The sequence below is a fragment of the Teleopsis dalmanni genome, chromosome X, assembly GCF_002237135.1.
Source record: "Teleopsis dalmanni isolate 2A chromosome X, ASM223713v2, whole genome shotgun sequence".
In the NCBI taxonomy this organism is placed as follows: domain Eukaryota; kingdom Metazoa; phylum Arthropoda; class Insecta; order Diptera; family Diopsidae; genus Teleopsis; species Teleopsis dalmanni.
In genome coordinates, this window is record NC_051848.1 from 48,064,824 (window position 1) to 48,092,294 (window position 27,471).

The 27,471-nt window shown below is 30.5% G+C and overlaps 1 protein-coding gene across 4 annotated transcripts; it reads right to left on the reverse strand.

The window, feature by feature from the left end:
- Positions 1 to 863: 863 nt before the first annotated feature.
- LOC119687123 (myosin-2 heavy chain) lies at positions 864 to 26,331 on the reverse strand. Of its 4 annotated transcripts, none has more exons than XM_038101325.1 (15): positions 25,109 to 26,331; positions 18,890 to 19,117; positions 18,761 to 18,834; positions 16,307 to 16,488; positions 16,029 to 16,246; positions 14,853 to 15,957; positions 12,832 to 13,044; positions 12,298 to 12,772; positions 5,440 to 6,183; positions 4,214 to 4,353; positions 3,385 to 4,157; positions 2,784 to 3,057; positions 1,510 to 2,730; positions 1,205 to 1,447; positions 864 to 1,148 (listed from the first exon to the last, which is right to left on the reverse strand). In XM_038101325.1, exons 2-15 carry the CDS (start codon positions 19,069 to 19,071, stop codon positions 1,086 to 1,088), a joined length of 5,907 nt encoding a protein of 1,968 aa, XP_037957253.1. In that variant the 5' UTR covers positions 19,072 to 19,117; positions 25,109 to 26,331; the 3' UTR covers positions 864 to 1,085. The 4 variants fall into 4 exon arrangements, with proteins under 4 accessions (XP_037957253.1, XP_037957252.1, XP_037957255.1 ...); XM_038101324.1 differs by having other exon boundaries at positions 16,307 to 16,506; XM_038101327.1 differs by lacking the exon at positions 12,298 to 12,772 and adding an exon at positions 9,586 to 9,676 and having other exon boundaries at positions 865 to 1,148.
- Positions 26,332 to 27,471: the final 1,140 nt, after the last annotated feature.

Sequence of the window (27,471 nt, forward strand, 5' to 3'; positions counted from 1 at the left end):
AAGAGCAAGAGTTTGACACAAAGTTAAGAGTCAGTGTATGATGGCTAGCATGAAAGCATATAAAATCGAATCGACCGCTGTAATAAGATTTTATTAAGTGTAATTAAATAAAAATTTAAACTTAACAAGTTAAGAATGATGAAATTTATTTATGGATGTTAGTAATTGTATCAGCCGATTAAAGAGAATTGTCCGCTCAGAAATCCATGGTATGAATTTGGTTAATTTTGTCGGGATATCTTCCTTCAGATTCCTGTGTTTATTATTTGGCTATGAGATATTTATTATGGATATATTTGATTAAGGAGATTTGGCTTGTTTCAAAGAATTAGTTTAGACACAGTTGACACGAAACCACAGTTTGAATATTTTTGTTATACAAAATATTTTTTTATGTATTACAAGGAACTACTTCAGACAGAGTTGATATGATTACACCTGTCGTGGCTTGATAATTCAATGTTGCTTTCCCATTAGTTCAAATACTTCTGATATAAAAAGTATTCTTTTATATATTATAATCAATTACTTCAGACACAGTTGACATAATACCATCTATCGTGTCTTGGTACTTCAGTGTAATTGTTTCGTCGGTTCGAATAGGTAATTATACCTTTGTATTTACAATTTTTTATATAGAATTGTTTCCGTCAGATTTTGCCTTTGTGCACCAAGTGCTAGTTTAAACACCGTATTCTGAGATGTATATGCTTTATTATTTCATTGTAGTCAAATATTATATTGAAAAATGCAATTAATAAAATATGAAAAACCTTTTTATTAAGTATTTATTATTTTATTATTTTTAGATCAGCTAATAAATATATGTATATATATATACATATATAAATTTCATTGAAAATTTTTAGTATCAATAGAGTGATCATAAAAGCATATTTCGTTTTCTTCCTAATGTTGAATTGATGATAATAATACCGTTAAGATTCTATAATATAAAAAAAATATGACTTCTAATTTGTATTGTAGAGGAGAGATAAAAATACGGAGTTTAATAAATATAAAATAATAAAATTTAAATATTAAATAAGAACTTATAAGTATTGAAGACTCAAAGGTCTAATGTATTATTTCTGCAGCCGACGTTTTGTTTTCGGTGTTGTGGGTGTTGGCGTTGGTGGTTTTGTTATCTGTAAATATAATACACTTCAGAATCAATATTTATGTTATATGATCATATTCTTACCGATCGTATTGGTTTTGGTGAGATGGCATTCGCAGGCGGTGGTTTTCTGGGTTCTGGCCCATCAATATCTCCCACAACTTGTACTGCAACAGGTCTTTGCTCTAAAGCAATGCCACGTTCTGTACTACCACTACGTGATGTCGAACCAGACCGCTTAAACATGCCTGATAAACGACCCCGTAAATCTTTTTTACTCGACCTCATATCACTCGCAACGCTTATATCAGAGTCAGATCCTTGAATCTATTTTAATATTGACAAATGTATAAATCAACTAAAAATATAAATAATTGCGTAAATATTACCGATATTTCGCTTTCGGAATTGCGACCACTCTTGGTTAGACTGCGCAGTTTACCCATTAAACCTTTTTTTTTCTTACGCGGTCCTCGTGGTATATCGCTTTGTGTTGAACCACCAGATAAACGAGAATCTAATCTTGAGTCAAAGCTAGAGTCCCTTACAAGACCACCTAACTCGGAATCAATTGACTGTATTGATGATACACTGCCATCATCTTGACGCCATATATTTTGATCTTGCTGCATCGATTGATCTAGGGATAAACTTTTTCTGATCAAACTACCATTATGTGGTGAAGAACGTGATAGTTTAGAGCTATTACGATGGTATCCTCCAGCACTGGCTACGGATCCAGTGCTGCCGTGGGGATCATTTTCTTGAGAAGCAGCTCGTCGAAGATTACTGCGACGCATTCTTTGTCGTTCGTTTTCATCCTCATTTAAATGTTGGAATTTTCTCAATTCTTCTGATGCTTCGGCTAAACGTGCAAGTATACTGGAAATTTGCGTACTACTTAACGTAGTGGGAGATGGACTACGACTTCGCCGAACAGCCCCTTGATCATTACGTACCGTAAGTGTGTGACTAGTATTGGTGCTTGTTTGATTACTATTATTTGCATTTCTAGTTGTTGCCATTTTAAGGTCAGGTGCTATTTTGACTAACTCATCTACAGTTTGTAATAAAGCACCTACTTTTCGTTCGCCGCCATCTTGCTCCATGCGTCGTTTTACTAATTCTTTTTCGTATCGTTCTCTTTCACGGCGAAGTTTTTCATTTGAGGTACGTAATTTTGCGTGTACATCTCGTAGCTCTAATAAATCGCATTGCAATTCCGCTATTTTTTTGCGTCCCTCTTCCATTTCTTCTTCAGTTGATCGTTTAAGTTGGTCTAATCGGCGTTTTGATTCTAAGCGTTCTTTATCACGTTCTCGTTCAACTTCGAACAGAGTTTGACGAAGGTCACGTGCCAATGTCGAAGTCTCCTGCAATAGCCTTTGTTGATCTTCGCGCTCTTTTTGCCAGGATAATTCCAATTTTGTTTTCATGCCAGGAATCTTAGTACGACCTGAACCAATTACTCGCTCTTCTTCAAATTCATTTAATTTTGATTGCATTTCAGAAATTTTTATTTCATTCGCACTGCGCTCAGAAACCAATTCTGTTTTAACTTTACTAACTTCTAGTCGTGCTTCTACCAGTTGATCTTCCAGACACCCAATCTAAAAGTATTTTATGTAAACAAATATCAAAGTAATTTTATTTCGGAATATACCTGCTGGTCCAAATACGCAATTTTACTTTTATCGTCATCATCACTGCTATGCATGGAACTACGACTATGCCGTCCAGTAGTATTAGCTTTTAGTTCGCCAATTTTTTTCTGTGCTGATTCCAACATTTGTTTAAAAGTATCGCGATCTTTCTTGAATTTCTCACATGAACGCTGCATTGAAGTTAGTTCTCCATTCAATGTTTTCACTTGCTGCTCATATCGTAAACGCGTTGATGCAACCTCAGACTTGAGCTGAAGTTCTGAATTTTCTAACCTACAAATTTTTCGCATAAAAATATATTAAATTAATCGTTTTGCTGTGAATTTTGTAATAAAAAGTTTTTTTTTGGCCTAAAAGTGAGTTATAAAAGGAGTTATAATTTTTTTTTGTGTGCAGTGAAAGCGCTCTTAAGAGGACATTGACGGAACAAGCAATTCTATTTGACTAGTCCATATGATGGTCCATATGATAAAACGTACTTAGTACCAAACAAGAAAATTGGGGATTGGGAATATTGCACGGATAGGAGAGATATTAGTTTATGAAAGTGTTTGTTTAACTGTACAAAGTATTTTTTTGCGGTAATGCTTATTAACATACTTTAGTTTTAGAGACTTAATTTCAGCTTCGAGACTTGCACTGTGACCATTAATGGAAGATTTAGCTTGTTCAATCCGTTGAAAATCACTAAGTTTACAATTAAGATCATCGTTATCCTTACGCAATTGAAATACTAAATCGATATTCATTTCGTTTTCGCGTCGTAAACGATCATATTCGTGATCCTTTTCTGCTAGCTTGTTTTTAAGCATAGTTTTTTCATATTCTGAAGCGCCGCTTTTTAAATTTTTCGCTTCTAGATCATGGATTTTGTTTTGGGTATCACTCAAACGTTTTGTTAAATCCGATCGTTCGGAACGTAGCGTGTCTAATTCACCCAACTTTAGTTTAAGCGAATTTAGTTCGGATTCAAGATTTCGTTTCTCAGTTGTAAGCTGTGCTCTCATTAGAATGGTTTCCTCAGAAAGCTTTTCCCAGTGACCATTTAATTCCCTGCTATGTTTTGTTTCTGTATCCAAAGAGGTTTGTAGATCATCAATTTGTTTTCTTAACTCCTGCACCAATTTTGAATCCGATTTTTGACTATTCGATTTAGATTTCAGCTCTTTAATTTCCTTTTCTAAGTTTGTCTTTGTTTTCTCATTTGTTTTATGGGCATTAGATAATTCGTTTTCTATCTGTTTTATTTTTGATTCGAACATGTCGCGCTCCTTACGTTCTTTTTCGTACGTTTTTTCCAATGCAGCAAATTTCTCTTTTTCACGTTTATACTGACTATCAGCCGCAGTCTTTGCAATCTCAGTTTGTTTGATCTAAAATTTATATATCCTAAATTATGTCTTAATGATACAAAAATAATGCCACCTACCTGAGAATCCTGTTTTTTAATTTTGTCTTCCAAATCTTTTAATTTTGAGTTTAATTTTTTAGATTCTTCTTCTGATTTTTTCAAATTTTTCTCCAATTCTGTTGTTTTTGGCATAGTTGTTGTAAGAGATTTCAAACGATCTATAAAAAAGTTGAAATAGTAAAAATAGCACCAAAACCCTTAAAGTATTGTAGAAGTAAAAGAGAGTTAATCACAACTGGTCACTCTTATTGTTATTGCCAATTACTTGACAAGATGTGTATTGCCGTTGCCGTATCAAATAAACTATAGTGGGATAAGAATCGAGATGAACAATTAAATATCTTAAATATATTAACCAAATTAGGTTAATGAATTTAAACATGAACTTATATCTCCTTGTCCATTTTCAGACTTCCAATTGGATTGCTATATTCGTAAACTTTCATGATAACATTTATGATATTACTTGGATAGATCAACGAATACATACATATACATATCCAGAAGAATATCACATGAGAATATATTTATTATTATTGGAAGGAACACAGGTATACTTCGATTTATTAGACTAATAACGCAATTAGCAACTTTAATAGTACTTTTTGATTTCCGATTGTAGATATCATTCAGGTCAGTAAAATCTTCTGACAATCAATGGGTGCAAGTTAATTTTATCCTACACAAGCAATTGTGTATGAAAAATCTATCAGAAGAATGGTGATAATTTTAAAAAAATTTGTGAATATATTTTAGCGCAATTCAGGAGAATTGCTGCAATAATTCACTACTATGGATGAAACATTTCTCCATTACTACACATCCGAATGGTCGAGCGTCGGTCTACTTTAGCAATTCGTGTATACTTGAGAATAATCATTTGAATCGAACAATTCAAATATTTAGAAATAATCAAGTTACGCGAAGGCATATATTTTTGCTACTCGGGCCATATGGTTTATATAAACCATATGAACCACATGGTGTTCGTATATAATCGAACGAAATGACCAATAAATAAAAAAGTACAAGCATATTTAAATATTAAAATGCCAGAACTAACGTTACATATAAGTATTATTTGTAAATAGGTTAGGTTCAAAGATTGAAAGCTATAAAAAGTTATAAAATAACTTTATAACTTTATATTATATAAAATTATAAAATAAATTTACTAAATTAAAAGTAAACTATTTGGAAGAGATATGTAATGATAAATTAATCTTAATTATTAATTTACATACCTATATCACCTTCCGCTATTACCAGTTTTTGTTTTGATTTCTGTAGTTCAGATTCTAATGTGTGATTTTCATTTTCAAGTTCTCTTAATTTATTGGCCCCACTTCTTAACATCATAGTTCGCATTTCTGTTATTTCATCTTCAAGCTCCTCAACCCATTTTTTCAAATGATTTTTGGGAGTAAGATCAGTTATACGTTTCGGAGTTCTGGGTGGCAACTTATCTTCTGCCTCATTCATAATACGTTTAAGTTTTATATTTAACTCATCCCGTTCACGCTCAATTAATGAGAGCGTCTCTTTCATTTTGTTAATTTCGGTATTAGTTCCGATCGTGCCATTCTTCTCAGTTGAATTATTCTTGCGCAAAGCTTGTAACTGCAAACGTTTGTTTTCTTTAAGTAACTTTTCATTTTCACTGTCTTTTGTTGTGATCTTCGAGCGCATAGTCAATAATTCCTGCTCAAGTAAATCCAGCTGCCGCTTGGTGTCAATATTTATAGGTTTACCGTTTTTAAGAACAGATGACTCCGAACGATGGTCTTGTAAATCTTTAATTTGTCGTCTAACTTCTGCATTTTCTCTTTCTAGTTCATCAACCTTTTTATGCAAATTAGAGGCTTCTTGTTCATTAAGCTCAAGAAGTATACGTAATTCAGCTGGATCATCTTCATCCGATATACCTTCATCACGATCAACATGAGCTTCGGGCACTAAACGACGTGGAGTTGGGCTTAGTTTTCGTGCTACATTAGAAAAATTGAAATAGGTCACAAGCACTATATTAATATAAACACATTGCAACTCAACTGAATTCTATGGAACTCGTTGTCTTCACAATCAAAGTCTAGGAGAAATGTTGTTTGAAATATGTTTTGTATAAGAAGACAAGAAATGTTTTTATATATACATATATAAGGTGTTTCCTAGAAATCAGTATGAAAAGTGGATATGTTTCATCTTCATTTACAAAATAACTTAAATATATAATCACAAAAGGATATTTAATGAACTAGAAAAAAGTATGTGACTTGAGCTATTTGGATACACTTTTTTTAAGATATATAGTTTTTTGACTGAAAGTTTTAATGCACATAGATTTGTTTAGCACATTATATCTCAGAAAGTATTGAAAGGATTTTTCCATTTGTTGAACAAAGAAGGCAGTTGTTAACCCCTGCCTTTTAGCCATTTTCAGTGAGACTTAACTACAACTAATCTGGGCACCCTACCCTTAAAAAGAGGACAATAACTGTTCTCGTAATCACGAGTCATGGCTATAAATTTTAGCAAAAAGCTTTGGCATTAAGTTTTATTGCTAGATCATTAAATTTTCTGACATGTGACGATTAGCACATTTTTGCTTTGATTTTAAATGAATTTTTTTTTTGGGTATGTAGATATTCATATTTTTCGTAATTACATACCTACATAGGTATATCGAATCAAATCACAATTTATTTGTCGTCATGTAAAACAGCTGTTAATATCAAGGTAATCTTGCTACTCTAGCAAAATATCTAGAGTGTTATAAATTAACCGAAGTGCTATAAATTAACCTCAAGTGTTATACATTAATCTCAAGTGTTATATAGACTTGCTAATCGAAAATGAAAATTTGCACTAAACGTGAATCTAAATTAAAAAAGTTACCCAGATTTACCAATCAAAAACGACATTATAAATTTGTTTTCTTCATCTTCATCTTGATTCTTCTTGAGTTAGTGCTAATACGCACTTTTACTCTATAATGACTGGGGGGCTTATCTCTACCCCACACTAGGCTTTAACGTGTGGAGTATGTTTAAAGTATTTTTTTGATGTAAAAACTATAACATATATATTACAATATTTAAATATTGTACATTGGCTTATTTTAACCAATAAGTAACTGATATCGATTCTAAATATTGTAGTATGGGACGGACAGACAGGCAGATATCTTATAAACCATCCATAAAAAATATAAACGGAAGCAGAAATATAATTATGCTGCCGAAAATGTTAATATGATACCCGTATAGTCGTATTTTTCAATATTGTTGCTCAACACTTTCTAGATTAGACTGAGTGAGCTTCAAAGTTCTATATTCGAATTTAGATGAGTTGTGATGTATCTATATTAATGCGACTTGTGCTTGTCATAATAGAAATGGGTATATTTAAATTTGGAAACATTTAGTAACTTAATACATGCAAACAATTAAATAATTTTTACAAATATTAAAAAAAAATATTAGTAGGTAAGGTATAAAAAACAATAAAAGAGACGACAACTGTAAAAATAACAATTATTAATAAGAATCAAAGCAAAAGCATAAGCTTAGAATAGACATTTCTCAATTTAGATAATGTTAGTTGTAAGTTATGACACTTGAAAAAATTAAATTACTGGCTTAATTTCTCCTTTATTCATTTCCACTGTTATTTGGGGTGTTCACTAAAATGCATAATGAGGCACTTTAATAATGCATATTACACCACGTTTTTTGCGTTACACCTTATATCTTTTAAAAACGTTTAGCATTACTATCGACACGTTATAGTTGATGTAATTTTGGTTGCACGTTTCAGATTTATTCATTTAATAGAAGTATTTAAACAAATGCTCCTATTCTTCAATCTCAAGATAATCAACCAAGCATTCACCGATTGCTTTGCTAATAATTTAATACTTGTACTATGTTTACACTTACAATTATCGAACCTCATTAGCGCACTTTTGAATGGATTTTATTGCTGTACGTTTCTCAAATTAATGTGGATGTGGGAATATAATATCTTACTAATAGTCAGACGACTTAACAATTTTAACATGATCTCTAGTCTGTCAAGAAGTTTATAACACTGTAGAATATGGTGTAAACCTCTATTAGCAGTAGTGAATATATCATCGCACGGAATTTAAGTGATATTATAATTTATTTTTTGTTATGTTTAAAAAATAAGAAGGACATATGCGTTTATTGCACTCAATCGTAAGTCCAGTAAACTATTTTTTTAATTAAGTCATCATAAGTTATAATAATAAATTCTAATTGGATGGATCGTGCAAAAGGGCTAGAAACTCTGCATTCAAACTACTGTATGCACAAAATTGTAAAATTTAAAGTTACTTATTAAATTTTAGTGAATTTTATACCATGTTTACACTTCATATATAACTACTGTTATTTAGTAATTCTTACGAAAATACCTACATATGTTTATAATTATAACTAATGTTTATAATTATTCATTGAGTAACGATCCAAAAAAAAAAACTAGAAGCAATTTGTTTTTATATAAAATATGCTTTTTATAATGGTTTTTATATATTTTTTTAATTCGGCCGTAGGTCACTTTTTGTTAAATAATTCAATTTTTAATATGTTTTATTATATGCTATAAACTCTTCGACTCTCCTTGAGAGTCATCATCAGGATCACGAACTAAAATAAATAAATATTACTTAAACTATATCTACATCATCCTCATTCTATCATCTAAATTGAGTTCAATATAGACGATAGAATAAAGAGGAGGACGTAGATATAGTTTTAGTAGTATTAATTTACGTTAGATCGTGATCCTGATGATGACTCTCAATGAGAGTTGAAAAATAGAATATAATAAAAATATTGAACATCGAATTATTTAACAAAACGTGACCTATAGTCGGAATCAAAAAAAAAAATTTATCTATATATATAAACCATTATAAAAAGGTCGATAAATAAATTCAAAAAATGTTATGCTTTTTATATTTATTTGTAAACACATTTCTCTTTGTTTAGAGTTTGTTGATTATTTTTGTTTTGAATCGCTGCTTAATTTTTTTTGTTTTTGTTATTAAATAAATTGTATTTATGGGTTCTACATTGAAGTATTTCAAGGCAGCGTCCACTATTTAGAAGTTATTAAAAAATAAATAAGCTATGCACTTATCGATATAACTCGAAAAACGCGTTAAATGCTATAGTGTAAACATAGTATAAGACTTTCTCTTGTTTATGGATATTGAACAACCTGTCAAATACAGCAATTAATTTTTTCTATATAATAAATAACAGCTTTTTATAAAGGGTTAATAATTTTGAAAAAATTGCATTAAATAGGAAAGAAAAAAGAAAAAAGTGAATACTAATTTTTATATACAATACGCATACTTCTTGAACGTGTTGCCATTTTTTTCAGCTGCATCATTAACGAATCATTTTCATCCTCAAACCGAGCAACTTTTTTCCTTAAATTTTCAGCCTGAAAAAGTAAAAATCACTTATGTAAAAATTATTTACGTCATAATTAAATAATTAACTAAATTTGATTTGATGCTGTCCAACTTTTATAATTAGCAGAGCTGGCTGAACAACTTGTCTCGGAAAGATAATTAAAATGAAATTTGTAAAAATTTTTCTTTTTGCAAAAATAATAGAACTGATATCTAACAATAAAAATTATAGTTATTTAATTCAAGTATTGTATAGCTGTGGTTTATGGTTTTTTTTAAGGACAACAAATCAACAAAGTTAGTACAACACAAGTCAAGTTCGATTTTGGGTTTAGTTGTCTAAAACGTGACTCTGAGATTCATATTTGAATGAGTACCGGATAATAGTGGCTACTTGTAGTCCAAAAATCTGTTTACGAATAATTATTTAAATCCATGAAAATTACTGATGGAAGTTATTTGGCGGGTAAATTTTCTATCAATTAAAAAAAAAAATTTTCATTCTATCATTCACTATTGTTGAAAAGATTAAAGTAGTGTGTTTAAATAACATCTAAGTTTAGTGGCGAAGACAGGCTTCTACCAAGACCCCATTGGTACAATCCTGGTCAATCCACATTTGAACACGTCACTGATCAATTTTCCACCTTCGTATCGCTGTGCCACACTTCATAACAGGCTATTTTATAAAATGTACTTAAAATGAACCTATAGACAGAACTGTTCGATTATGTGGAATACATTAGCTACATTAACGTGAGAACAGAAAATTTAATATTCGTAGATACCAACTATATGAAATCTACAAATCTACAAAATCAAAATAATTATATATTATAACAAAAATAATTTCGTACAGAATACAACAATAAAATCCAGAATTAGTGGAAATTCCAGAAGTATACAAATAATGTTAAGACAAAATTTACTACATAAAAAACACAGGTTATATGAGACAAATTTGTCTTAACTTTTTTAACACTCCTACATTTACATTCCTTTCAAAAATTTGAACTTAAGTACCATATGATCGCTGTCAATTTGAATAATTTTACTATTGCTAATTGTAAACAATAAAAATAATTCAGAAATTGAAAGTTTAGTAATTATTATACTCTTCTAGTGTATTCTAGTGTACACTATACATAACAGCATATAATGCTGTTAAGAGCAAGGGCATGATACATACATATTTACTGATCTTTAATGAAACCTGCCAATAATTATTTTGAAAGTAAAAGTAACAATTAAAATCCTGAAATTGTTTAATAATAATTAAAAGATTATATTAGAAAACCCAGTAGTAAGTAGCATTTTAAAAGTCCAATATATACTATAGGTCTGTTCTTTGAGCTACTTGCACTAGCTTTGAGTAACACTATGTATACACAAGTGCGTTCCATTAGCAAATTTTCGAGTAAATAATAGCATCTGAGAATTTGAAAATATACTTCACAGACCTTACTCGTACATTTTATTTTAAGTAAAATTTGAACTGATGTGTAAATCAGCTGTTTTGGTTTTAATTCAAATTTTTGTATTATTGATTTGCGCGGCACTGGTGTTCTCACCAGATTTTACACAAAGCTGTTCCATGAATATCTGTTTAAAGAGCGTAGTTTGACACTGTATTTGTGTTACACTAAGTTTACATTGCAAGACTAAGAGATTAAGATAAGATAAAAGATTAATCTGCATTTTTAATCTCCACCGTGTACATCATACATTGGAGATTAATTTTGACGTTTCTCTTGTTGTGTTTTGTTTCGTATGTTTGATAAATTTCTGTAAATAAAACATTTAACTACAATTTTGTAATATAAATTTAATAAACAGTTTTATAACTATAATTTAACATATTTTAGTTATAATTATTTACAAAACTATTATTAAACAAATTTATTAAAAATTTACTCATTTCAGCATTTTTAAATTGTCAATGTTTGTTTGAAATAGATTTTGACATTTGTTTTTCAATTCTTCTAAGATCGTAAAAAAATTTACGATATTAAGCCATTTGCTGCACAGAGAAATAATCACCATTTCGAAGAAGATTTAAAATTAATCTCAACCAGAACGTGATTAACTTTTGTATGGCAAATCTGAGATTAAACAACGAGGTTAGTACTTTAATCTCGATTTTTGCTTTAATCTACTTTTAATCACACAATGTAAACGCCGTATTACGCTCTCAGTTTGTACTTTACTTGTGTTTTACTTGAGTTTTACTACGAGTAGCTCGTGGAATAGACCTTAAATATCACCTATTACACTGGAACTGCACAGACGTAATAACCGCTATAAATGGAGGAGTGTTGATTAAAGACCAATTTTAGTATATTCTAAATCATAGCTGTATTGAATAAACATATGCATGTTGATAATATAAAAAGAAGAAACGCTACTAGCCATCAGTTTTAAAGATTAATGGTACAAATATATGGGAACAGTTGTTTTAATTATGTTAAACAGTTAGAGTTATTATATATAATTACAGCGGATCGAATAAAATATTTTAAAATACATATTTGTTCTACTTAAATTTTGAGTGATGAGTGATAAAGTATTATACGTACAAGTACTTTTATAATATGAAAAAGCAAACACATTAAATAACAAAATAGGATAAGAAACTATTTTTTGATTATACCTTTATCACTTTCAGTTCCAGCTAACGCATTACTTAGTAAAACACGTGATATAGTTGCTGGAAAGAGTAAACCTCCTGATCTTGTGTTTTTTTTATATGCAACTCCAGAAAATACTGAGTATGCAAATGGTGTCAATTCTCTTTCATGACTTAACTTCGGAAAGCTGTAACTTGGAGTTACATCAGAATTTGATACTGAGGAAATATGTTCGAAGTTCACAGTTTTCATGATAGCATTGTCAGTGAATTGTTCATTCTCAGCAGATCGTTCAGTATTTATAGTGTCAGTTAGAGTGTATTGTGTTTTTCTATCATTACACTTTATGAAATCGGTATCTGTAGCACAGTTTTCTGTTATTACCGAAGTAGTTTGAGTATCTTTCGATACTGTAAGTTTTTGAAATTCTAAATCAAATGTTTGCGTACCCTGATTAATGCCATATTTCACATTTAATAACCGTTTCATTTTATTATTCTTCATGTATAAAACTAAATTAATTGAAATATATTAAAGAGTAAAATTTATATAAATACCTCTTCTTCTGCAAACTTTAATTGATCTTTAAGATCAGATTCTCTCTCAACGGAATCTTGAAGGTCGCGTAGCAGCTGTTGAGGATCCTCTTGGGACCCACCACGTGTTAATGATTCTCTCGTGAATTTTGCTTCTGCTGAGGTTGATTTTCCGATAGCTCCAAGAAGTGGCGGTTTCTTTTTACCAGGACTTCGAAGTTCTTCCGCTTCGGCCTAATTTTAAAGCAGAAAAATCATTTAAAATATCTCAATATAAATCTTACAATTCGATTCTTCATTTTTAAACCGAAAATCAAGAATAACAAAATTTTATAAGTACGAAGAAATGGGTAAGCGGAATTAAGTGGAATTCCAAGTTAAATTATAATAAATTGATATTACTTATAAGTAAACATCAAATTTGCATATTACCTTAAATATCATACAACTCATTGCAATGATTGGCTATAATAAGACTCTAAAATTGACCTCGACAATCGATCGAGCGAAAACAAGAATATATACTATGATTCCTCCTTCAGTGTAGGTGTTAGAAATTTTGCAAGGTAAGCTGATTCCATCGTATGAGTAGATTTAAATCCTATCCCGTCATCCCATACTTGCAATTGCGTTTACATTAGAAATAGAGTTACATTTCCTACCAAAGGCTGTAATCTACACAATAAAAGAGATTTCACGCCGGCTTCACTCTTTATCCAAGAGGTGGATCCAGTTATTAAGAGTGGTCATAGCAGGTGACCACTTAAAGTATTTTAAACACAATTTGTGTCAAGCTCCCAAATTTATTTGAAATATTTATCTTTAATAAAATAAGACTAAAATTTTTAATCGTATGGAAAATATTAGTAATTTCAGAAGTTTGTCATAGTGAACAACCAATTCAGATTTCGAAAAAATCACATAGTTGTTATATGTTATAGGTTGACATAAAAAATTCTAAATGATCTGCAAGATAGATATTTTTTTCTGGTTTTTGGTATGGAACTTTTTTTGGTGTGAAATATGAGATTCTTAAAACTTACAATATATGTTCTCAGTACAGTAAATATACGAAAACTAAGTGATAATTTTAGCTATAGCAATAAGTTTCGCCGAAATATACTAACCAATATATATGCATAGCAAGAAGTAAACTGTAGGATATTCTCGACAAAACATTAGACTGATACAGAAAATTGTATAAAAATTAATCTAAAATTAATTAATCTAAAAAATACAATCTAAAGTTGTATGTAATACCGATTGTATTCTCTGATAAGAAAAATTTCCCCTTAGAGCAGTTCATAAACTCTAAAAATGATCCTGTTTACTTAACTGAACGCACTGCCGAAAATTTGAGACTACGAACGGCCACCCGTATTAATTTTCCAACTTAAGCGATAGACGCTCTCCGATCATTTTTATCGAGCCTGGTTTCAAACTCAATGCGATTTTTTATCGGAAAAATGTTTTAGAAGTTGCTTTAGAGTCATTTCATTTCGGTCGTAAATCATGGACGTTCTAACAAGACCCGGCATGGGTCTCGGTTTCATAAAGCTCGTGTGAATCAAGTATGGTTAAAATACCATGTTCAACACTACATTTCGTCCACATAATGGCTTTCCAATTCTGGCGAATTCGAATATCCGATGAACTATTCTATCTGGGCCATTTTATGGCGCAAGGTGAGAATTAAAAAATATGCCAGAATGAATATGCTGAGGAAAGCCATCGTTGGGAATGGGCCAAAATACCAGAATTCACATTTGTGAAGTTGGAACTCATTTTTTAACCGGTCATGAAGGTCATAGTCAAGGCAAAAGGTAACCACATCAAGGTAGAGTGAATGGATTCTGAAATTTTAATTATTTCCAAAATTTTTGAAATTTCAATGAATAAAAAAAAATTTCACACAAAAAAGGTATGGTACCTAACAAAAAATGTAAATAAACAGATATACACATGTTTTAGGAATTAAAAAAAATATGTTTTTCATTTGATGAATCAGATATTTAAGCGAAAAATCATTTTCTAAAACATACCTGTAGTCTTCTGGTTAGTTCACTGGAAAATCGCAACTCTTCTTCCAATTTTTTAACTTTTAGTGCCAAATCGGTATTGCAATTGTTTTCCTTCTCCTGCTCAAGTACTTCAATTTTTCTTTCAGATTTTTTCAACTTGAAAGAAAGGATTCTACAGTTCTTAGTTGTTTTTTCCAGATCTTTTTGTAGACTTGTTTTCGCTTTGATGTCGTCTTCACGATATGTATCTTGCAACTCATCCATTTCGGCCTGTAAATTAATAATTTCTTTTTTAGCTACCTGATTTGCTTCCATCAACTCCTCACAAAGTTGTTCGGCAGCATTTAATTTCCTTTTTAATTCATATTCAGAGCTCTTTGGATTATTTTCGATATCCTTCATACGCATATTAAGCCGTCGTTTCTCATCACTTGCTTTCTCGAGCTGCTCTTTCAGATCGTTAACTTTCTGTTGTAGCATTAAAGCCTCTGAGGCCGCCGTACGATTCGGTGCGGTCTCCATTGACGCCAACCGTCGAAGTAATATATCGCTTTTATCCCGCTCTGCACGTTCGGCACGTACTTTCATGGATTCTAAATCACTGCGTAAGGTTTTTATTTCATCATGTAATTCGCGTTCATTTGACCCTACTAGTGTCGTGTCAGTTGTTTCGGTTGTAAGTGACATGTTATCATGCGCTGATCTGCGCTCAGCATATTTAGTGTCTTTGATTTTCAGTAAGAATTCTACATCTTGCGTGGCTTTTTGCCGATCTGTTTCTTTGCGATTTTTGCCAGATGGAACTGAAGATGCTGAAGAGTTTGTATTATAAGAGTTAGTATATGTTGAGTTCGTTGCTGTTGCATTTGCAATCGATGTGGTCAAATTTGTCGCATTTTTAGTGCTACTCGTACTTGAAGTACTTGAACTGATTGAGTCTCTGGAAACTTTTGAGGTTGTTGTAGGTAATGACATTGGACGTTGTGAAGTGTTAGTGGCATTTGTTGTGGTGGAAGATGCTGAAGTTTTCTTTGGCGGTAGTGAACTACGCTTTGTATCGGCATTCACTAAAGTACTCGATTTACTTCGCTCTGGTCTATCAGGAGGAGGTTTACTCTCTGGTTCACTGTTTTTAAAATTGTTTGTTTTAAAGAAAAATTTTCTTAATTCCTTAAACAATAAGTATAACATACTTACGTTTTATCTTCTGTTTTTCTTGGTACTGAACGTTCACGGCTGGATTCTCTTGAGTTAAGACTTCGCTGCTTTTTCAGTAAATTCATTTTACGTACACGCTCTGCGAGACTATCTGTAGATAGGATGACTAAATCATCTGGAATACTTCTTGATGGTGAGGATGATGGTTGTGGTGATGGTGATGATAATTTACTATTCTGTAGTAATGAGTCTTCAACCTGTATGAAATATTAATTTTGCTAATGGTATAAATTGATTACGGAGACTTTGTCAATTACCTCTTTAAGGTCTAAAGTTGTAGTGTGTCGCCGCGGAGGCAGTTTGACTGTAACGTCCACACTATTCATTTCAGGTCGACTTGGTGCTGAGAGACCACCAGAGCGAGGTACTCCAGTTGCCTCATTGTCTTCATCGTCAATATCTGGCGTTGAAGCCCATGACTGGGGCCTTTTCTTAAGTTCTATATTGAAGTTTACAACTAATTTGAGTACATTTGTTTTTAGGCGATTTTCGTAGCGAAGTGTCATGCAAGCGTGCGAATTTTGTTATTGTTGCATAGATTTTTTATTATTTATTGTTGTTTAGTTTGCGAAAAGTCCAGATAAACGCAAATTTTTTCAATAAAATTATTTTTAATGTTATCAAGATTACATCAAGTTACAATAAAATTAAGTTGCAATATAATGTTTTTTTTTTTGTGCAATATACGATACAATAATAAACGTACGTCGATATCCACAGTAAGTAATATTTAAACGGTTTGTGATCGAGACGTCAGCAGTTTGGACCGTATTTCGTGGTAAACATTGTAAGTTATATATTGATGATGTTAATTGATTACAGATCGACACATACATATACATTTTACATTCATGTATATTACGTAAATTTAAATTAAATTAGTCATACGAGTATTTTATCATTAACAATGAAGATCCATTAACAGTGAGTTGAAACATGTGAGTATCAGAGTGAGTATTGCAGTAAATCGCATACAATAAGACACAGTTTAGAAAGTGAAATGTAGATGTTTAATACGTGAAACATACAATAAATCAAGAAATAAATTTTATTTATTAATACTATTGCAAACTGAAAATTAAGAAAAAGAAGTGTTTTTATGCGTATGTTTGTATAGCTCCCTTAACTATAAATACTCTCATAACTAAAATTTTTGTTGTTGTTTTTTCATATCTATTCGAACCCTTCTAATTTTTAAATAGCTTAAAATTATAACTTTAACATTAAAAAATTCTCTCTTAATTGTTTCCGTTTGTGAAAAAAATATCTAATTAGAAATGTTTATCTATATCAGAGCTGTCCAAAGCACGGCCTGCGTCTAATATTTCTGCTTCCGGCGACAAGTTTTTAATCTACTAAAATTACGCCAATTTTTTTGGTAAATAAAATAATGTAGATTTTATTTTTATGGTGTATCAAATTATTTAATTTAAATTGAAAAAATAATAAAACTAAATTGAACATTATAACCATATTTTTATGTTTATCGAAAAGAACTGTGAACGTATGTATTTGTTTCTGCGGCCCTCCAATTTGTATTAGCCTGTAATCGCAACTGGTCTGAACAGCGCTGATCTACATTATTCTTTCTTCAAATAGAAAATGGAGTAATACGAATAGTTGGAAGTTTTTGCATTCAAAAATTTAATCTTCAACACGTTAAACTCTTGAACGGAGTTCAACTCTTGAGCGGAATTTAAATCTTGAACTTTAAACCATAAAGGTGTTTCGGATTTTGCCAAATATATATCCTCAACGATCTTTGGGAACAATTATTGTTTTAATCGTCCATATATAACCTTTTGATTACGAATGTTAAGAATTTAACCCTGACAATTTTAAGCAGTAGATTAGCATGTTAATGCACGAAACAATTATACTTGCTATTTCAGCAGTAACGCATAAAACACAGCTATATAAATTTACTTAACTCAGTATTACCCACTTTTCTATATAAAACAAATGAAAAATAAAAAATTGTGGGCATTTATAATTTAGCGATTAAGATCGTGTCACTTCTGAATTATGTTTAAAATTCCATTAAATGGGGTTATCACATCTTCAGAAAAAAAGCAACACCTCAAGCAATGCAATGAGTTTTTGTGGATGAGATAGACTTTCAAACGTTACTTGTACCAGATGTGATTGATTTTCACTATTTCATCTATCAGGCTTATTCTCTGAAAAAAATATCTTCAACAAACAGAAGATGTTGAAGAGTCGTCATCTTACCGACTTTTTTCGAATACCTAATCAACGTATGTTTTACGCATTGTATGATCCATACTCTAAAATGGCAAAACTTTGAACTAAATACCTATACGATGTCTTGAATGACACGACTACAAAATGGACAAATTATAATCATACAATATTGTTGCATGGTGTACCTTCAAAGAGCTTATGAGATTAATTAAAGTGAATAAATAATATATGAGCTGCTATATAAAGACTACGCAAGCCTTTGCCATTAGACATATTAATTTATCTAAATATAATAATAAACGCCTTAAACCACAATCTGTTAAACTGTTAACAATTTGCTCAGTTTAGTTAAATAATGAAAAATATTAGCTAAAGCCTACAGAAATTTAAATAGAATGCTTAAGTTTTAATGTACTTTAGAGTAGACTAATAACATAAAATAAAATTGAAATTAACTGACGTATACCAATTGTTAAAAAACAATTTATGTGGGTAATGTACCATACCGATATCTTTGTTAAAACTAGCTCCATTTGTTGATGAAAGATTTTGTGTTGATGTCCATGATCGTGATGATGGTCTGTAAGAGCAATAGCAATAAAGACATCGTTTGCATTCAAATAAAATATATATACCTGGAATTCTGGCCATCTGAGAGGTTTGGAGAAGATGCTGCTACATCTTCCATACCACGTCGTCCGCCATGCTCTTTGTAGTCACGAAAGCAGCGCTTACATCGTGTTGGATAACGAGTTTGTGGATGAAACCCTAGTGGGCATAGTTGGTCGCCTTTTAATGATGGGTACAAATGATGCATGATTGATAATTGGAATTATTTAGTTATGATGTTAGGAAATAAATATCTACAAAAAATAAATAACATGTTTATAAATTGTTAACTATTTGGTTGAATATCTAGTTCAGCATTTGATGTTCTTAATAATTTTTTATCGCACTCACTTAACCCTATTTTAAAACTAATTTGGGATTAAAAATCAGCCACTCCATTATCAACATTTTCAATATTTCAAGAATGCAGTCTGTTCGGTTGAAATCATATTTGGTGATGTGTACATGCAGGCCCAAGGACTAAGGTGTAACCCATCTTAATCGATCACGATTTGCCCGTAAGTATATTTAATTCTCTACTATATCTTCATATGTGTGAAGACAAATCACTTATAAACTACTGGAAGATTGCATTATCTAGCCCAACAATCATGAATCGGAACTCGAAAAGACCGAATAAGTTTGTGATTGATGTTTCTATAACATCGTCTTCAGATGCAGGGATCTGAAGATAAATGTTTTGTAGATTAATGTACGAAAATATATATGTTAGGCCATGACATCGTTCATAAAGAATATTTAATATCGTTTGGGTATCACTTGCGGGTTAAACAAACCAGCAAATTTGTTCTTAAGGAATTAAACTTACTCAACAGCTGTTTGTTATATATTAAATAACCATTTGGACCAAAATTTGGGCGTCGTTCTTCGATTCTGCTAATTTGGTTGCACTTAATTGCGCCTTTGTGGGCTGGGATCATCCAATTCTCCAGTTGTTTTCATATAGTGCTCTACCTAAGTCTACAAAGTTGGAACTGATAGTTTATATCTTCAGCTGCAAATATCAGTGAGAAATCCCATTTAAAACCAAGAGACAGGGCGAATGCTTTGTTACCAGAAGTCGAGGGTCTTGATTAGCGGGGTCTTAATTTGTAAATGCCTTTGGTAATCGGTATCCTTTCGACATTTTAAATTTAAATTTTAATATATATTTTTTTGTGACAATTTAATCATATGAAAAGACAAAATATAACATAACTGCTATCATTTTTGTTAATAATTGGTGTACTAAATAGCGTAGAAAAATAGTAAACATATGCATTATAGTGCTGCGAATATTCAATTAATGGGTAAAAAAAATCTTCAGATAATTAAGCAGTGAAAAGGAGATGAAAAGATCGGGAGTAAACAAATGGCATCAAAAATTAGTCTGTGGAGGAGCAAAATATCTGAGTTATAAATTTGAATATATGTATGCAGGCGCCTGCAGATAGGGCGTTCAAAAAATAATGAAATAAATGTTGCAAGTTTTTATAACAAAAGCCATCAAAGTCATGGATGTCTTATTTAAAATAACCGTTAATGCAAATATGAGTGGTCGTATGGTGATAATCCTACCCCATTATAAAAATATGTATGGATGATGTCAAAAATAAATCAATCGCTCAATCAATCGGAACAATTAAATGTTTAGACTACATTGAACTAAGGTGGATGCTTATATGTTAAAAACACATATAGATTATTAAAAAAACAAACTTTTACTGGAGAGAGCAGTTTATACTCCATGAGATAATACGCTTTCGCTGTATAAACTCTGCTTTAAGATAAAAAGTGCTTCAAAAATAAGTTGCACATAAACCGTTTAATTTTTGCGTTAAGAAAATAATAGTTATTTTTGAGTTTTTCATTTTTAAGCAGAGAATATTAATTAATTTTGTGTTTTAAAATAAAAAGCAGAATGTGCGAATTATTCCTGCATACAAAAAAAAAAATATTAATAATTATTTTTGAAAAATATATATGTATATATAAAATATATATTATATTTTATATTATTGAATATAAATATTAATAATAAATTTTTTAAAATATATACAATGCAAATTTAATTATTTTTTGAATTTATTTTATATGATAATGTTAAAACTCATTTGTTTATTTTTTTTAATTAATGACTATTACGGTTCTTAATTAAAAAAATATTTTTTAATATCCCTCCAAAACCTAAAATTTTGAATTTTAATTCGTTATTGCAAAAGACCCACATGGGTGAAAAACGGGTAGCAAATTTAAGCTCAACAGATCCAAGTTAACTTAAAACCATTGTAAAATCGAAAACAATTCGACTATAGTACTGTCGTAAAGATATGTAACGATGTAACGATCAGTCTAAGTCAAATTATATAATTAACTTGAATATCTATTGGAGACAAATAGATCATACAAAGTCTATATATGGTGATCTCTCATTTGGAATAGATTTAACGGACTTTGCTTTACAAAAGAATTGTTTAGTTTTTAGTGTTCGTGCTAATCTTCGAAGAAGTTCACAAATACAAGTACTGGACAAGTTGCAATCAGTGCTTTTTGAAATTTTCAAAATGAAATTATTATTTAAAACCTACTCTTATAAGAAAACGTTCCATTACCTTAAATTATTGTGTAAAATTATGCAGCATGTCAATTTATGTGGCCTGATAAAATCTCTCAAAATTTAGAAAAGGTGTAGTAAACCATTAGAATGTGTTAATGAGGATTTGATCGAATTATTAATGATTAAGCACTTTTTCGTGTTGGTAAAAACTTATATCAAAAGGTTAGAGATATGCTTGATACCTATTATTATCACAGCAACGACTACGTCTTGAATATAATATACCATGTCGGATAAATAAGGACAAGGAGAGTGGAAAACTGTTAGAACTAACAATTGTAAAACGTATTTTGAATTTAAATGAATAATAAATGTAATAACCAAAAATATTTAAAAAGAATAATTGTTTTGGAAAACAATAAAAGTATGTATTTATTAATATCTTTATAAAGAGGTTCTAAGAACAGTAGTGAACTACAACTAAAATTCGTTTTATATTATTTCATTTAATTGAATTTTGGCTGACCATACAGCTGTTTTGAGTATTGCCAAATACCCACCATCACCACCACCATTATTCGTAAATAATTTTTTAAGACTGCAAGTACCCAAGGTTTAACTCGTGCCCTGCCAAATTTGAAGTCCAGAGTCAGCGTTCATTACCCAACTGACTTAAACCCGAACTTGACTTGTATGTTCGCACTTTTTTCTAGTGCGAACCGTTAACCGTGACAGTTGTTAAGAGCTTTAACATTTAAAAGATCAAAAAGATCTTAGCAAAGGCTCAGATAAAATCGATTAAAAATTCCATTTTTCAACCAGCGAAGTAATGTGGGTAGAAAACAACCATATCATATATAAAACTATTATTTCTTATAAGCATTTTCTTCATACCCATATAACGAGATTCATTTTTTTGTTAATCCTAATGCCCGTCCCGGACGACTACAACCCATACGTCCGCTACCATCAATGATGTCAATGATGTTAAATGATCATTGATCAAGACTTATTCCAGTTCTAACTCGAACATTATCCATATTGAGGAAAATATGTCATTAAAATCAGAAGAGGACTTCAACAAATTTTCTCTATACTTTTTCTCTGTCAAATTTTCGTTCGCCGGTAGAGTTTACATAAGCGTGATTGAGTTCATATTGACAGGAAATTTATTATAGAAGTATCCTAGTATTTTTTATTGAAAGTAAATAATAGCATCGTTTTTTTTTTGTAATTTATATATATAATAAATTGTTTCTTATATTGTTCATTATTAATAAAATAATAAAGTTAATAAGTGTGTTAAATTAATTGTTTGTAATTTTAAAATCAATTATTTTTATCAATAATGACATTTATTAAATTTTATTTAATTTGAAGTGAGTCGTTTATGAAAGGAATTTGTTTGAGAATTTCGGAGTGTTATCAGAAGTCTCAGATTTAATAAAATTCGTTATTTAATTGTGTTTCTAAATAAACCTCGCATAGAATTTTTGGAATTTAAACAATCAAATACATAATTCAAGAAATACAATGATTGTTCCTACAACTATTGGAAAACAAATAAAATGGAATCCAATAATAAGTAATTAATTATAATATTACCAATTAAATAAGAAGTGTTTCACATTAGATGTGAAATGTAGTATTTAAAAATTATTTGCAGTTATGTACATACTATATTCTTCTACTTTAAGCTTAATTAATTCAATTTTAAGTGCAGCTCCTAAACATCTACAGTCTGAACGAAGCCTAATTGCTCCCTAATTTGCCACTAAAAAAAGTAAATGCTGTAATTAATGGCCGTTCATAGCTATGATAACTCACAGTTATACAAAGGTGTTTAGAAGACTATTTTTTAAAAACCTGAATCTCAATCGTAGTGTAAATTAAAGAATTATTGTGTTTTTATATGTTAATTTTTTTTTTGTCTTTTTTGTCTTATAACAAAAAGAAACTATTTTAAAGTTAGAAGGATTCGATTAGTTAAGTAATGAAAAAATAAGAATAATTTCTAAAACCACTAATGATGAGTACTTGGTAATACTCGAAACAGCGTTGTACGGTCAGCCAAACTTCAACAAATTAACTAAAATGTTTGTTGTTGTCTTTTTATTGTGTTTTCATTTTGTATTTGATTTATTTATATAATATTACAAGTTTGCAAAGTTAAAAAAAAATCAAAAGAAGACTAACAAAAAATAGAGAAAAAGAATAAAAAAGGAAGCTTTTTAATTATAAAAACTTATATTACATTTTTTTTCTGAAACGAGTAGAAAGTTAGTGACGTTGATCCGTTGGTCTACAAAAAAAATGTACTACAACGTTACCGATTTAGTCACGTTGGTCTACTAAAGAATATACTGAAACGTTACCGATCTGGTCAAGTTGGTAATTCTAACGAATTTATTTTAACGTCATTTATTTGACCACACTGGTCTCCTAAGAAATTTACTTCAACGTCACCGATTTGTTCACGTTGATCTACTAAGGAATTTACTTAAATATCACTGATTTGGTCACGTTGGTCTACTGAGGAACTTACTTCGACGTTACTGAATTGGTCACATTTGTCTACTAAGAAATTTGGTTCAACGTTACTGATTTGGCCACTTTGATCTACTAAGGAATTTACTTCAACGTCATTGATTTGGTCACGTTGGTCTACTAAGGAACCTACTTCAACGTTACTGGTTTGGTCACGTTGGTCTACTGAGGAACCTACTTCAACGTTGCCGATTTGGCCATATTAAGCTACTAAGGAATATATTACAATTTTTCTTAAAGAAGGCATTGCTACCAAGACTCTAATTGTTAATTTTGCTGCTTGTAACACAAAAATATTCTATATATTGAGATCTAGCAACATTTTCAGCAAAAACAAAACTAACTTTAATATTAAAAAAATCAGAAACTTTGAAAAATTTGTAATAAGAATACACGTATGTAGTCTCAGATTTGATTGATTCAAATGTCAGAGAAGAAATTACCATTACTTAAAAAATATACCACTTTTTGCTATGCAGAAGCACTTTTTCACATATAACAAACCAACTTAATAATCAGAGAAAGTCAGAAACTTTGAAAAATGTGTAATAAGAATACACGTATGTAGTCTCAGCTTTGATTGAGTGAAATGTCAGAGAAGAAATTACCATTACTTAAAAAATATACCACTTATTGCTATGCAGAAGCACTTTCGCATATATAACAATCAAACTTGTTTGTCAGAGAAAGTTAGAATCTTTGAAACATAATAAAAAATAAAAATATAGTGTCAAATTCTGATGTGGTCAAATGTCAGAGAAGAAACCAGCATTACTCAAAACTTCTTCTCTAATCAATACTCCAAAATATTTCATACGTTGCGATTAAGCAATACTACAGCACACATATAACAAACAAACTCTATGGTAATGTGAGAGGTAGTCAAATCTTTTAAATATTTTTAATAAGAATACGGTCTCAGATTTTGATTGGACCAAGTGACAGAAAAGAAAACACCATTACTTAAAACTTGCCACTACTCAAATCAATACTTCAATCCTTGTACTACAAAACTATTCCAGACATTTTGATTTATTAATTTTATTTATTTATGATTTAATAAAAAAACCTCTTGGAACATCCATTTCTAACACTAAATGTATTTATAAACAACAATATCAGTATATATAATATTACTTACATGTAGCTAACAAAACAATTGTTGCAATCGTTGGAGATATTTTTGGTAGAGTTCTAGGCTTCTAATACTACCTCTCTCTCCTGATGCTTACTGCCTAAGCAGATGATGATGCATTAATATGCTAATAATGTTGCTATTTGATATCACTTGCATGTAATTATGATGTGTTGTAATTACTAGAAGCACTTCCTTATCGTTGGATATATTGGTCCACTGTTTATTTCGCCGAATAATGTTGTGTTGTAATTACTAGGAGAGCACTTTCTTATCGCTGGGTATATTGGTCCACTGTTTCTTTCGCCGCTTCAATATTGTTGCGTCAACTCATTTGCTTATTCGATAAACTGAGTTGCATTAGCATTAGAGAAAGTAAATTCTTTTTTCTTGCTTTCTTCCATTAAATTCACAAAATGATGAGTTGCGTAACACTTTCTTACAATATATATCAGAAAAGGAAATTTCGAAAACTTATTTTCGTATGCAAAATTTTTTTGGAAATAGATTTCAAACAAACAGGAACGTTTACATTCTGAAGAGATGTCTTTGCGTATTGAGAAAAATGCGTTTTTTTAAAAAGAAAAACGGTTTTAAAAACGGTTTTTGAACACATAAAATTAGTGAATTGCAGAACCTTTATGTCGACATTTATGTCTAATGTGAAGTTTATTAAGAATTAAACCAGCGCATGTTTTCTGTTTTTTTTTTTCAGTGTTCAGTATTCAGTGTTCAGTGTTCAGTAATAAAAGTTCAATCAAACAGAAACACGAAAATAAATTGAAATTTTACTTAAAAATATTTTTATTACAAAAAAATTAGCTGCGTTTTAAAAATAGCACAGATTTTAGTAAATAGCAGAAGATTTTGCTCTCTTTTTGGGGGCGCTCTTATCCCTCCTATGAACGGATCGGATCGGTGTTTATCGGTTTAAGTTATTTCTAATTTTCGTAATATTTTCTACTCGAGTTGTCGATTTTCTATAAATTAGGGAGAGTCATATAAATAATGCAGTTTCTTTTCGGATTTTTTTTTTTTTTTTATAAACAATCAACCAGAATTTCCATTCAACAAATCAAATTAAAAGTTAAAAGTTATGCAAAACACATAATTATTTGAATAACTCATTTTCATTTCAGTAAACACACACATTTATGTCTTTTAATTGTAGGACGAACGCGTTCTTTCAGAGTGACAACTACTTTTTCGTGTGAACGTTTTCAGCATTGAAGTGCTCAGAGGGAACTAAATTCAGAAGATTTTATTCAATTTCTTTTACGCGGAAAATGATTTTGGCTCAGATGTGCATTTTTCTACATTTTCAGCTCTCTGCGAAAAGTGAATTGTTTGCGATGTACTCAGACAGCACACTTAAAACTAGTCCAATATCTCTCTGTACATATGTATGTACCATATGTACCATATGTACAGGCCCTAAGTCAATAGCAGATTGCTACAATTCCTACAAGGGCCATAATCAGGTGGCGTAAAATATTTTCAAATTCTATTTTTGAAGTAAACGGTTTAATGCTGTATTCTCAGCACACTAATACATATGTTTATTCCACTTTCCTTAACGGCAAATCCTATATGAAGTTGGTGGTCATTATATAGAACAAACGAACAAAAATATATTTAACAGTGTATCCCTACTAATTATTTTAATTACGTCAGTGGTCCTATACTGTTGCACAGTGTGATAGAATCAAAATTTACCAATCAAAATATTTTATAAATTAGTATACAGAAAAATGTTTCTTATAGTGCATATTATGTACTATACACCAAAAAAATTAATAAAATCACATCAAATATTACATAAAGAGGCTTTTTCGAATAGAACAATACAACAACAAAAAATATTGTTCTTTTATTTTACTTAATTGAATTTTTGGCTGACCATATAGCTGTTTCGAGTATTGCCAAATACCCACCATCACCACCACCATTATTCGTAAATAATTTTTTGAGACTGCGAGTACCGGGAACCGAACTCCCATCCTGCCAAATGTGAAGCTCAGAGTCAGCGCTCCTTAACTAACTGACGCACGTTTTCTGGAGTTGTGTTGCTTTGCTATAAAAGTTTTATTAACAAATTTACTTGCTGTGTTTATAATAGAACCAAATCATAAACCAGCTGTAGAATAATTGAATCAAATATTATTATAATTAGTCAGGAATATATCTTTATTAAAAAAAATTTACTTTTAAATACATTTAAACTTGTTTATTAGTAAAAAATAAATTAAAGTTCAATAATTAATGCTCTTTCATAACATTACGTTAAAAAACCTATAATAAATACATTAGGGATATTAAGAGTATAGCATTAGGAGTCTGCTCCTACCTAAATATACCCATGGCTGATA